We start from the raw sequence: 14253 nt of genomic DNA, 5'->3' as shown, positions 1-14253 counted from the left end.
TTGATTAATATTGTGTTGCATTGTTCACATGGCTGATTTGATGTAATTAACAGATGTCTGTAGGCTCAATAAACTGTATGACTCTGTGATTTTTGTCTTGTATTTCCGCTACACGTGAGCAATTTAAAACTCTCAGTGTGATATAAAATGACTCCTCCAAGCTAAATGTCTGCTGTTTGACACTTTATAGCCTCTGTAAATATGATCACAAGCTCATCTGTTGGGTTTCCGTCTAGTTTCTGTTCAGGGGATGTTTTCTTATGTGATCCTCCAGATTTACAGTGCATCCTCTGAAACTGCAGCAATCTCCAGCGCTGTCAGATTCTTGGTCTCAGGGACATTGGACTTTACGTACAGCCCACAGGCAGCACAGACAAACAGGAATATGAGAAAACAAAAGTAATGCATTGTCTCCTGGAAAAGAAGCATTTTGAGGACATTTTTAAACTAGTGTGCATTTATTTCTGATTTGATCTGAATATTCATGAATAAATGTGTCTACTGGCCTGTAGTTACAAATATGCCAAATTTCAGCAAGATAATAATGTGCTTACCCCTATGAAAGGGAAGAGCACTCCCAGAAAAAACATGCTTATCCAGTTGAGAGTGCAGCCAAGGGTGTTTCCTGCTGATTTGAATGACTGAGCTAACATTTCTGATGCTCCAGCTGAGGGTCAAAAACACAGGACAGATATACACACTGCAGTTTGATGTAATCATTGTTGAATAGTCAAATTGAAATCCTTCATTAATAGCAACGATCTCTAGTAATAAAACTTACCTAGTCCACCGGCAAAAAAGAAAATGAAGAAGAAAATGAGGACCATGCGGCAGTTCGGCATCCAGGAGACCCAACTCTAAAGGAAAATTCAAAGATCTGTTGAAATGCTTGTGTTCCTCATATAGTTTATTATTTGAGTTGCTGTCAGTCATTACTTATATATATATATATATATATATATATATATATATATATATATATATATATATATATATATATATATATATATATATGCAGAAATGTGCTGCAAAACTGTGTCTGGTTTTGTGGGAACTCACTTGCAGGTGCAGAGTGATGGTGAGGAGGATCAGTGTTGCAAACAATGTCATGTGTCCTCTGAACAGCAGGACCGTTTTGCCTGTATTCTCAATCATCATGAACTGCAAAGCACATTTACAGACATAAACCACAGGGGGGAGCTCTAGCTATATATTAGTACAGGTGTCACAGATGGAGACAACTGTGAGAGCAGAGGAAAGTTTTTCCATAATTGTTTTCCTAAATCACAAAAAGAAATAATAGAAAAAAAACCATCTATGTCAGGATGTCTAAGGGATATTAAACTCGAAATTCACCAATGGCAATAGGCCACAAATCAAAAAAAGATATAAACCATGGTGGGATACTGGTGAAATGGGACTTACACAGGCTACAGAGGTGGACACCTCAGTCCTATTCCCATGGTGGCGTAAGGTAACTGTTGTTCTTGGGCTCCTGCCATATGTAGGCCTAACACATCAGGAGAATAATAGTACACCCGGAGAGAAGTATTCAAATTAGATACAAATCACATGTCTATTTAGAAACCCCTCCCAAAATTAAATTTAAAATGTATGTTCACATTCCTAGTTTTGAGTGCAGTAGTGGGTAATGAACTTCACTCCGTGTTATTCTCTGAAAAGAAAATATATTCCTTTAAATGTCTCTCATCTGAACACTATAGAGATGGAGCACATTTAAGTCCCGCTCACAAAAAACACTCCACAAGGTGCCGATAGCTAGCTAAAAGCACGAGATTTAAGCATGTCAGACAAATTTTTAAGCACTCTTGTCTACCAGAGAGAACAAGTTACATGTTAGTAAGCTAATTTACAGACTTGACATCTTGATGACACCCAGGCTCTACCCTCAACCTTTACCATCTTGCCATCAGAATCCAGGCAGCCTTTTTGAATCAGTGAGTACATTATCATACTCTCTGTAAACTTCTCACCGACCTAAACCTTTGCCAGAAATCAAATAGGCCCATTTAGGGCCGGACTGGGGTAAAAATCAGCCCTGGACTTTTGAGACCCGGACCAGCCCACCACAATCGGCCGGACACCAACCGTCCTTGCACTCCCCTTCAACACATGTACATACCAACAGGGTTCAACATTAGCACCATTTACCAGCCATGAATGCTAGTAAAATATGCAAGTGGCTGGTAGATTTGCTTGACTCACCAGCCAAAAAAGTAAAATTTTAACATTCACTAGCCATTTGGCTGGTGGACAAAAACTTAATTTTGAACCCTGCATACCAGCCCCTAATACTCTCACTTAGCTGAGTGGTAAGTTTACCTGTACAGTATAAGCTACAGGCAGCAGGTTAGCTTATCTTAGCATAAAGACTGGAAACAGGAGAAAACAGCTGAAGGGCTCTGTCCTTATAGGGTAATAAAATCAGCTCACCACTGCTCATTAATTAACATATTTAGTTTGTTTAATTCGTACACAAACCAGAAAAAAAGGAAATTCACCGTTTTACGGAGGTTTATGTGGCAGACAGAGATGGCAAAACTCACTTCCCGTACTCAAGTAGAAGTACAGATTCTTGTGTTAAAAAATGGTAAAAGTAGAAGTACTGATTTAACTTCTTTACTCAAGTAAAAGTAACAAAGTACAGGCTTGGAAATGTACTTAAGGTATAAAAGTAAAAGTAGCCTTGCGAATGACAACCATTTTTTATGCAAAGCTACCTGGACCACACACATGTTACTAGAGTGCAAGCTGAGAAACTTCAGTGGACATGAAAAAAAAGGCTCTTTATATGCCATTGCCTACATTTTAAATGGATGTCTGCCAATAGGCCTAAAACATCACATATATGATTATTGTGACAGAGACTGGGACTCCAGGTTAATAAGATTCTGTTTAAGTAGCAAGATATGAATCCAACTGTGATTCTGTGAGAATTCAAACATGAGTCCTCTTACTTACGTCAGAGAGGTTTGAGACATTAACGTTAACATTAGCTCAAAATAAAGTTGATTTGAGACAAGACCAAGTAACGTTAACTTAAGTGGTCTCAAAAACAAGAACGGCCTTGAGTAACGTTAGCGTTACTACAGCACTGTTACACTAAATGAAGTTACTGAATTTATTTTTAATATAAAGCTGTATGCAGATATTGTATCTACGGTGGCCCTGAAGTGCAAATCATAACAGCAAATAGAAAAACGCAACAGCAAATCATAAAACAAAACGGCAAATATGAAAACACGACGGCAAATATGAAAACACGACGGCAAATATGAAAACACAACAGCAAATAGGAAAACACGACGTCAAATAGGAAAACACGACGGCAAATAGGAAAACACGACGGCAAATAGGAAAACACGACAGCAAACATGAAAACACGATAGCAAATATGAAAACATGACAGCAAATACGAAAACAAAACGGCATTAACTTCAACTGGAAAAGGTAGGGCCTATCTAGCAGAAGACGGAGCCTCCTGAAAGGACAGACGGACTGTCTCTCTGTTAAAAGTAGGCGCTTTTCCGTGTTTTTCACCCCTCCTTCCTGTTAAAAGACAGACAGTCCGTCTGTCCAATCAGGAGGGTCCATCCTCTACTAGATAGGCCCTACCTTTTCTGGTAGAAGTTAATGCCGTTGTGCTTTCATATTTGTTGAAGTGTTTTCATATTTGCTGTCGTGTTTTCCTATTTGCTGTCGTGTTTTCCTATTCGCTGTCGTGTTTTCATATTTGCTGTTGTGTTGTCGTGTTTTCCTATTTGCTGTCGTGTTTTCATATTTGCCGTCGTGTTTTCCTATTTGCTGTTGTGTTTTCATATTTGCTGTCGTGTTTTCCTATTTGCTGTTGTGTTTTCCTATTTGCTGTCGTGTTGTCGTGTTTTCCTATTTGCTGTCGTGTTTTCCTATTTACTGTCGTGTTTTCATATTTGCTGTCGTGTTTTCTTATTTGCCGTTGTGTTTTCCTATTTGCCGTTGTGTTTTATGATTTGCTGTTGCGTTTTTCTATTTGCTGTTGTGATTTGCACTTCAGGGCCACCGTATGTATCAGCTAGTATTAGATTATTTTCAAATAAACTGAACGCTCGCTAACCTTAACGTTACTTGGGTTACTTAACTAAATGCTAGCAAACAAAGGCATCGTCATTGCTAGCAGGAGAACAAATGTAACTGACCATTAACGTAAACTTAATAAAATTACTGAAACAAACAACAAATAGCTTTTGATAACAACAAAAAGATGCATTTACCTCTATGTGTTTTTCAAATTCGCTGGTTAATTCTTGAAAGCCAGCAGTTTGTGGTGTTTCGGTTGGCACAATTTGCAGCACATTATAACAATGTATATTCCCATCCAATTAGATTGAATTCGGTATTGATGACGCGAAAAATAATAACGGTAACTCCACTTAAATTATTTGAAACTAAAGTAATGAGCCAATTTTGTAAAATGTAAGGAGTAGAAATACCAATATTTGTGTTAAAAATGTAAGGAGTAAAAGTAAAAAGTCGGCACAAAAATAAATAGTAAAGTAAAGTAAAAATATCTGAAAAATCTACTTGAGTACAGTAACGAAGTATTTGTACTTTGTTACTTCCCATCTCTGGTGGTAGACTATTTCTTGGCTGGGACTAGTCATTTCCTGGAGTCAGGTTGCCTGGCAACTGCTCAGAGCAACATAGTCTAGCACATAAACCCTCTGTTATTGTCCTTTTTACATTTCAGTTTTTGTTAAGTGAGCTTAAGAGGTGCTGGTAGGCGGACACAATTTACCAATGCAATCTCAAATTCTCATGTTTGGGACATACAAGCCTAATGTTAATCATTGATTCTGCACTCTATACATTACTCAAAAAGGGCTGAAATGTCAGATTATGCAAAAGAATGTACTGTATCCCAGTGTTACTACTCTTGTGCAAAAGAGTGTTCAGAGTATATCACTCACGCTGCTGATTCCACAGAACTGCATTGTGACGGAGATAATGATGATCGCGACGAACTGCCAGCGGAGTGCTTGGTTTTGAATCAGCTCCATCACTAAGTGGCTGTGAATGCTCTGCAAGGCAGCTTTCTTTCCTTCCTTAGAGCTTGGGCAGGGTGACAAATCAACATATTAAAGTGGTAATAAGAACATTACAACAAACCCCAAAAGGGATTTATTTGCCAAAAAATGCGTTCTCACACCTTCCCCTGTACAGCAACAGGAAGCTGGGAGACTGGCAGGAAAGGCAGAGTGGAGAGCTGGAGTAACGCTGCAAAACCATTGAAACCAAGCAGCCAGGGCCACCTCTCCTGTGTACCAAGCAATTCACTGCAAGGGCAACATAATCATGCAAAAATTAAGCTATCACAGTGCAATATAATGACATGCGTACAAACATTAACTGGTAAAGTGTTTTGTCTTGTTCCTCATCTGATGATGATGTGCAGCACCAGTGTTGCAAACTGTATGCACAAGCCAATATGCTGGCACGCAAATTTCACATGTGCACAGATGATGTTAAAACATCATTTTAGCTTTTTAGAGTTACTTTTTTACTGTACTCCACTCTATACAGCCCACTTGTGGTGCAACTATAGTAAGGCAAAAATGACAAAGCTTCAGGTGGCATTTAATGATGCATTCAGAATCTTGGACAACTAGTACGAGTCCTATGTTTGTGACTAGTAATGTTCCAACCTTTCATGCTGTGTTGAGAAATTTTATGTACAAACTCATGTGTCGCTTAACTTATTCAATTTTTTTTTAATTATAATGGCTTTAACTGACCCCACACAGAGTGACACAAGGTACACTTCTTGCTTTTAGAAACATTGGAACAAATGTCTACATGTGTTTTAATCACTTTGATTTTATGAAATTCAATTTACAAAACTTTTTTGTCTTGTCTGCGTTGTTGTGTTTTACATTTACATTTTTATACTCATATCATATGATTCATGATATGACCTGTCATCATATGGACCTGTGTGTCTGAAATAAAGTTGAATTGAAGTGAATTGAAAAGGACGCATGTTGTAGCCTAAAGATTTATTTCAACTTCGGTCTTATTTTTATTAGGCCGTCATTCCTATCAACAATATTGACATTGTACTCACCAAGTTAACTGCTAAGATCTGGGAACACCACAACATGACTGAAAAAAAATCAGGATTACAGTGTTCCATCCATCCATCTCTATCCATCTTCATCCGCTTATCCGGGGTCGGGTCGCGGGGGTAGCAGCTCCAGCAGGGGACCCCAAACTTCCCTTTCCCGGGCCACATTAACCAGGTCCGACTGGGGGATCCTGAGGCGTTCCCAGGCCAGGTTAGAGATATAATCCCTCCACCTAGTCCTGGGTCTCCCCCGAGGCCTCCTCCCAGCTGGACGTGCCTGGAACACCTCCCTAGGGAGGCGCCCAGGGGGCATCCTTACCAGATGCCCGAACCACCTCAACTGGCTCCTTTCGACGCAAAGGAGCAGCGGCTCTACTCCGAGCTCCTCACGGATAACTGAGCTTCTCACCCTATCTCTAAGGGAGACGCCAGCTACCCTTCTGAGGAAACCCATTTCGGCCGCTTGTACCCTGGATCTTGTTCTTTCGGTCATGACCCAGCCTTCATGACCATAGGTGAGGGTAGGAACAAAAACTGACCGGTAGATTGAGAGCTTTGCCTTCTGGCTCAGCTCTCTTTTACGTCTAACGGTGCGATAAATTGAATGTAATACCGCACCTGCTGTGCCGATTCTCCGACCAATCTCCCGCTCCATTGTCCCCTCACTCGCGAACAAGACCCCAAGGTACTTGAACTCCTTCACTTGGGGTAAGGACTCATTCCCTACCTGGAGAAGGCACTCCATCGGTTTCCTGCTGAGAACCGTGGCCTCCGATTTGGAGGTGCTGATCCTCATCCCAGCCGCTTCACACTCGGCTGCGAACCGATCCAGTGAGTGCTGAAGGTCACAGGCCGATGATGCCATCAGGACCACATCATCTGCAAAAAGCAGCGACGAGATCCCCAGCCCACGGAACTGCAACCCCTCTCCACCCCGACTACGCCTCGATATCCTGTCCATAAATACTACAAACAGGATTGGTGACAAAGCGCAGCCCTGGCGGAGGCCAACTCTCACCTGAAACAAGTCCGACTTACTGCCGAGAACCCGGACACAGCTCTCGCTTTGGTCGTACAGAGATTGGATGGCCCTGAGAAGGGACCCCCTCACCCCGTACTCCCGCAGCACCTCCCACAGTATCTCCCGGGGCACCCGGTCATACGCCTTCTCCAGATCCACAAAACACATGTAGACTGGTTGGGCATACTCCCAGGCTCCCTCCAGGATCCTTGCGAGTAAAGATCTGGTCCGTTGTTCCACGACCAGGACGGAATCCGCATTGTTCCTCTTCAACCTGAGATTCGACTATCGACCGAACCCTCCTTTCCAGCACCTTGGAGTAGACTTTACCGGGGAGGCTGAGAAGTGTGATACCCCTGTAATTGGCACACACCCTCTGGTCCCCCTTTTTAAAAAGGGGAACCACACTCCTTAGGCACCGTCCCAGACTTCCACGCAATGTTGAAGAGGCGTGTCAACCAAGACAACCCCTCCACACCCAGAGCTTTAAGCATTTCTGGACGGATCTCATCAATTCCTGGGGCTTTGCCACTGTGGAGTTGTTTAACTACCTCAGCAACCTCCACCAGGGAAATTGATGCCAATCCCCCCTCATCCTCCAGCTCTGCCTCTACCATAGAGGGCGTATTAGTCGGATTTAGGAGTTCCTCAAAGTGCTCCTTCCACCGCCCTATTACCTCCTCAGTTGAGGTCAACAGCGTCCCATCCTTACTGTACACAGCTTGGATGGTTCCCCGCTTCCCCCTCCTGAGGTGGCGAACGGTTTTCCAGAAGTACCTTGGTGCCGACCGAAAGTCCTTCTCCATGTCTTCTCCAAACTTCTCCCACACACGCTGCTTTGCCTCTTTCACGGCAGAGGCTGCAGCCCTTCGGGCCCTTCGGTACCTTGCAACTGCCTCCGGAGTCGTCTGGGATAACATATCCAGAAAGACTCCTTCTTCAGTCGGACGGTTTCCCTGACCACCGGTGTCCACCACGGTGTTCGTGGGTTACCGCCCCTTGAGGCACCTAAGACCCTAAGACCACAGCTCCTCACCGCAGCTTCAGCAATGGAAACTTTGAACATTGTCCACTCGGGTTCAATGCCCCCAGCCTCCACAGGGATTCACGAAAAGCTCCGCCGGAGGTGTGAGTTGAAAGTCTGTCGGACAGGGGCCTCCTCCAGACGTTCCCAATTTACCCGCACTACCCGTTTGGGCTTACCAGGTCTGTCCAGAGTCTTCCCCCACCCCCTGACCCAACTCACCACCAGATGGTGATCGGTTGACAGCTCCGCCCCTCTCTTCACCCGAGTGTCCAAAAACATACGGCCTCAGATCAGATGAAACGATTATAAAATCGATCATTGACCTTTGGCCTAGGGTGCTCTGGTACCAAGTACACTTATGAGCATCCCTATGTTCGAACATGGTGTTCGTTATAGACAATCCATGACTAGCACAGAAGTCCAACAACAAACAACCACTCTGGTTTAGATCAGGGAGGCTGTTCCTCCCAATCACGCCTCTCAATGTGTCTCCATCATTACCCACGTGCGCGTTGAAGTCCCCCAGCAGAACTATGGAGTCCCCGACTGGAGCCCCATGCAGGACTCCACTCAAGGTCTCCAAGAAGGCCGAATACTCCGAACTCTTGTTCGGTGCATATGCACAAACAACAGTCAGAGTTTTCCCCTCCACAACGGCGTAGGGAGGCAACCCTCTCGTCCACCGGGTTAAACTCCAATGTAGCGGCGCTCAGCCGGGGGCTTGTGAGTATCCCCACACCCGCCCGGCGCCTCACACCCTGGGCAACTCCGGAGAAGAAAAGAGTCCAACCCCTATCCAGGAGTATGGTTCCAGAACCAAGACTGTGCGTAGAGGTAAGCCCCACCAGATCTAACCAGTAGCGTTCCACTTCCCGCACAAGTTCCGGCTCCTTCCCCCACAGAGAGGTGACATTCCACGTCCCCAGAGCCAGCCTCTGCTGCCCGGGTCTGGTCCGTCGAGGCCCCTGACCTTCACTGCCACCCATGTGGCAGCGCACCCGACCCCAGCGGTTCCTCCCACAGGTGGTGGGCCCATGGGATGGAGAGATGTCCGCCACGTAGCTTTTTCGGGCTGTGCCCGGCCGGGCTCCGTGGCAAACCCGGCCACCAGACGCTCGCTGACGAGCCCTCCATCTGGGCCTGGCTCCAGACGGGGGCCCCGGGCTTCCTCCGGGCAGGGTCACTTCATCCCTTCCTCGATGTTTCATAGGATTTTTGAACCATTCTTTGTCTGGCCCCTCACCTGAGACCACTTTGCCTTGGGAGACCCTACCAGGAGCACAAAGCTCCAGAAAACACAGCCCTCAGGTTCATAGGGACACACAAACCTCTCCACCACGATAAGGTGATGGTTCCCGGAGAAGGATTACAGTGTTATCATAACTAATTGCCGATGATGGCCAAAACCTTGAAAATAAGACCCAACTTGTAAACAACACAACTATGCTAGTGGCTCTCAAAGAGGATCTCTTTGCATCAACATGGAATGCTTTGATTTTTGAGGCATTTAATTTACTGGATTAGTCAAAAACAGACAAGTGATTTCTTAAGAGTTTCCAGGAAATGTACTCCATATACTATATATATATATATATATATATATATATAGCCTTCCATGTCGCCCCCCAGAGAGAGGACAGAGAGGACACAATGGGTCTTCGGGAGAGTTCTGTCCACATTAAGACTGTCATTGGAACCTTCCACCACCTGACCCCAGTGACAGTATCAATGAGCCACCTCACCTGATCCCCATCACTGACCATTGAACTTCTCCAAGGAGAGGAAGGTAGCGATGGTTACGCCCACCATCCCTCGCAGTCTCTTGGGTAGCGCATTCAACAAGGTATGCGGTATGAGCTACAAGATTGAATCCTAGAGGTGTGCACAAGGGAATCATACATTTTGAGAAGAGTCAATGTCGACCAATAACTGGGTGACAAATGACCAAGAGAACTTAGTAATATAATATAAATCAATTGCCTCTAGGGTTAAATGGGGAGCCAAGAGTGCTGAGCAGCCATCTATGAAGATATTAAAGAAAAAAAAGAGAGATGTAATGGGTTTCCTCATACAGTAAGTTCACCTGAATTGATGTCATAGAGAAATTGTCCCACCATGATCATTTCAAAAGACAGCTGTTTGGCTCAAGAGCATCAACACAGCTCCAATTAGAGCCACAAAATTGCTGAACAAAAGGGTTTGCTTTCTTTGGGACAGGGAGACAGAGACTGTGTTTAATCCTGAGGCCATCATTTAAAAAACAAAAAGGAAACAAAAGCTAAAAGTTTAATTATGTTTATTTTATGGTTGATGGTGCGACAGTGAAGTTTTTTGTTCATGGACAATGACCTGCCAAATTTTGAGATCAGCTGCCCAGACACCTAGGATCAGCTGCCCAGATACCTAGCCTTGTGAGACCGTCCTGATCTCGCAAGCTCCAGTTTTCCACTTGCAGATCAGTCTGGCATCTTGAGTTAGAGAACATTTGGAGCCGTTCGCCAAACGACCGACCAATCAGCGTTGGTTTTGAGGTGGATTTAGGTGTGACGCAACAGTTGTTTAGATTGTTCAGTCTAAACAACATGGCAGCTTCCACGGATGAGATGAGGGCAGCTATCGCGCAAGTTTTATCCGAATTAGAAAGTATTCCTTCATTGAAAGAAGAGCAAAAAACGGCACTGGAGGCTTATCTCGGAGGAAAAGATGTTTTTGCTCGTCTTCAGAAGTGTACCATGAAAACTTGGTGGGGATTGTCGTTGATGAGGTTCATGTCACATACAAATGTTAAGTTTAAAAAATGTTAACGTTAGCTACGTTACCTAACTTAATTGTATGTTAAATGATGGCATTAGAAGAACCGCAAGGTCCTTGAAGCCAAACTAACGCTAGCTACACTAACTTAGCTAGCTTCGTTGATCTGATTGGTTGATTTGGTCCGTCTATCACCAACATAGGTGGTGATAGACAGCAAACAGCAAGCAGCAAACAGCAAGCCTGGAAAATCGCAGGGGGGTCGTGGGGGTCAGGATACACCCCATCTGAGGGTTGTCCCCCCTATAAATATCATTAAAACCACGCTGTGTATTGTAAATAACATATAATCCAAATAATTGTGTAAGTAGTAGAACAATGCACAAATGGGGCAAAAAATGGGTTTTATTCACTTTAAACACTCTAAACACCCCCTGCTTTATCACCGATTTTAAAATCAACGAGACCATAATTCAAAAAATGAACATCATTCTGTATCGCAGAATACTTAAAACTAGCAATTCAGACCATAAACTTATTATGAAAATGTTTACTAAATATAAATAAATCAAGTGAGAAAGGGGGCACTTTCTCATAGACTTCTACAGAAACCGACCTCCTTTTGCAACCGCACATGTCGCCCCCTACTGGAATTCAGATAGAATACAGGTTTAAGGCACTTCCTCATTTGCAGCACTTTGCCGAACCGGATGCTTTGTCCATTAATATTATACAGTCTATGGTCTCTTTCAAACTACAGATCCACTACCCGATCTGGTAAACTTACATAATGTAATGTAATGGCCAAATTCCGCTTCCAACCTTAAGCTTCTAATCCAACTCTCTGCAAGAAAGTATATTTGTTAAGATACTGTACATCAAACCTTCTGATAACCCTGCACATGTCATCACTAGCTGAAAACCTTTGGTGAATTTGTCCTATCAAAGTGATACAATCAGGCACATCCTCTCATCTGTGGCTTGTGACAGCTGAATACACAAACATGATTCACATGAGGCCTGCTATCGAACAGTATTACTCTGTGTCCTGCCAGATGTCACACAGCTGACCTCAAGAAAGGAGCTGCCTGGTGATGACTGTCCTGCATTGTCAGTGGGAGGCGGTGGTGGCTTCGGATAACAACACACTCACAGACAGACCACTGAGAGACTGAAACCTCTAAAAAAAACTGTCACAAGGACTGTTTTCTGCAGGAGATGAAAGCCCTTGCAACTGCCAGAGAGGCTCTATTTACAGCTTGACACAAGTAAAGAGCTGATGTGTAAAAAAACATATAATTTGTATCAATTTACACACAAAAGTAACCCAAACCCAAATGGCAATGGCTGATGCTGCAAAAACACCAATGCACTGCACAAACTAATTGGAATTATGAGTAATTACTGATGCGGTATCATTGTTTACCTTTTTTTGACTAGAAGTCAAAACATATAAAATCATTGTTAAGTGGCACTTCTGAATGTTCCATTCCAGTGATTGAAACCGATTTGACAATAATAGACGGATTTGACAATGAAAAAGGTAAATACAACACCACAATCACATAGCAGTTGAAATAGTACCACATTTCATGGGATTCTGAGAAGTTTCACCAAAGTCAATAGGGTTTGTCATCTGCAGACCATGACTGTATACAAAATTTCATGGTAATCCCTCTGATAGTTATTGAGATATTGCTCGCATGGCTAAAAAATTTCATAAAGTAAAAAAAAAAAATGCTAATACGTAACACGTAGGATGTAAAACCTTTCACTTTCACAATAAATTGTTTTTCTAAGAATTTTTGAGAATCACAAGATGAACCATTGCATATTGTCTTTTACTTTGGAAACTCACAAAATGTATTCAGTCAGTCACTTAAACTCTGGACTGACAAATAAGATAAAATACTGCCACCCTGCTCCTTCAGAGTCAGAGTTGGAGAAACAACAGAGAAGGAAGAGAAGAAATTAGGGCACTGAGATCAGAGTGAGAAATATAGAGATGCGCTTCATTGTGTTTGAGGAAGGAATAGTGAGACCAGACACTGATTATAAATGGAAGCTGGGGGATATACTGCACCTGCCAAAGGCAGGGGAGAAGGATGACTGGTTTTATAGCCACTGAAAACAGAGAGGAAATGGAAAAACCTGAAATTCTATCACAAACGAGCCAAGCTAAATCCTCAATTGTGGAACTGTAACAATATTAAAAACCTCAACCACCACATTACATTATCCTATGTTTGAAAGACAAAACAGTCCCTAGATGAAGTAAATTATGTCTTTTGGCTGCCTGCTAATGTTGGACAAAATTACACCACTGGAATTAAACTACTTACACTGCACCTTTTACGAAGGTCTGGATCTTTTCAGTAATGACAACGTAAACAAAGACCAGCTGTTCGACTGCAAGTCAGCTGAACATAGCCAACTTTATTGTTGGATTAAAATAATTTTGAGCAGCTGGGAGTCTATTTGTCAGGCCACACACTGTGAGCCAAACTCTAGAGATGTATATGTTCTTCTCTTTAAAGCTCCCTATCAAACAGTGACTGAAGCTCCAGTGTGTGGAGGACATACTACATAAAACATACTACGTAAAATACATTGCTAACATGCTAAACCAAGACGGCGACCATGGTAAATATAACTGCTGAACATCAGCATGTTAACAAAATATCTCAACAGTTATTAGTGCTATGGAATTTAGTACAGACATTCATGTCCCTCTCAAGCTCCCCTGCAAATTACATTACCATCAGCCTCTGCTGTACATTGGTGCACAAACATTACACCTTCTGAATGTCAGCATGTAAGCATTATCATTGTGCACATGTTAGCACTGTGCCTAAGTACAGTCTCACACAGCAGCTAGTTTAGCGTATACTCTTAGTCTCGTTTTACATTCATCACTGGAGTCCACCTTTTTCAGTCAGCCTGCTAAACTCTTTCATAACTTCCTTCCCGGAGACAGACAAGACAAATACTGAATGTCAGTTCAGCATTGAAAGCTGTTAGTTTCCATTTCAATTATCAAAATGGCATTTACTGATATCCAAGCATTTACAATCTTTCCTTTTACACAGTGTCTCCAAGCTTTTTATCCACAGCAGTGATTATATTCATATCCAACACAGTCAGTACAATGTTGCAAATGTTAACAGCTTGGAAGAGTGTCAGTCATTTTTTTATTTTCCTATCATATGTGTCTTAACAAACACTATGCATCTCTGAGTCCGGCCTCTGTTTTTCAGGCCATCAGACAAACAGTTGGCAGCAGAAACAAACACTCACAAGGAGTAGTGCCAAAGTCTAAGGTCCTCCCAAGTG

The 14253-nt window shown here is 42.9% G+C and overlaps 1 protein-coding gene across 1 annotated transcript; it reads right to left on the bottom strand.

The window, feature by feature from the left end:
• slc2a11l (solute carrier family 2 member 11, like) lies at positions 1-10939 on the bottom strand. The gene is given in 17 exon segments (XM_078271952.1): positions 1-297; positions 299-414; positions 555-667; positions 782-857; positions 1060-1161; positions 1426-1451; positions 1454-1538; positions 4968-5098; positions 5163-5239; positions 5241-5333; positions 9413-9427; positions 9926-9996; positions 9998-10041; positions 10253-10302; positions 10304-10375; positions 10519-10550; positions 10901-10939. Coding segments are annotated over 17 exon segments (1278 nt in total). The 3' UTR covers positions 1-161.
• Positions 10940-14253: the final 3314 nt, after the last annotated feature.

This window comes from Sander vitreus, chromosome 16 (genome assembly GCF_031162955.1).
Source record: "Sander vitreus isolate 19-12246 chromosome 16, sanVit1, whole genome shotgun sequence".
Lineage (NCBI taxonomy): Eukaryota > Metazoa > Chordata > Actinopteri > Perciformes > Percidae > Sander > Sander vitreus.
This window is presented reverse-complemented; position numbering and strand designations above follow the sequence as displayed.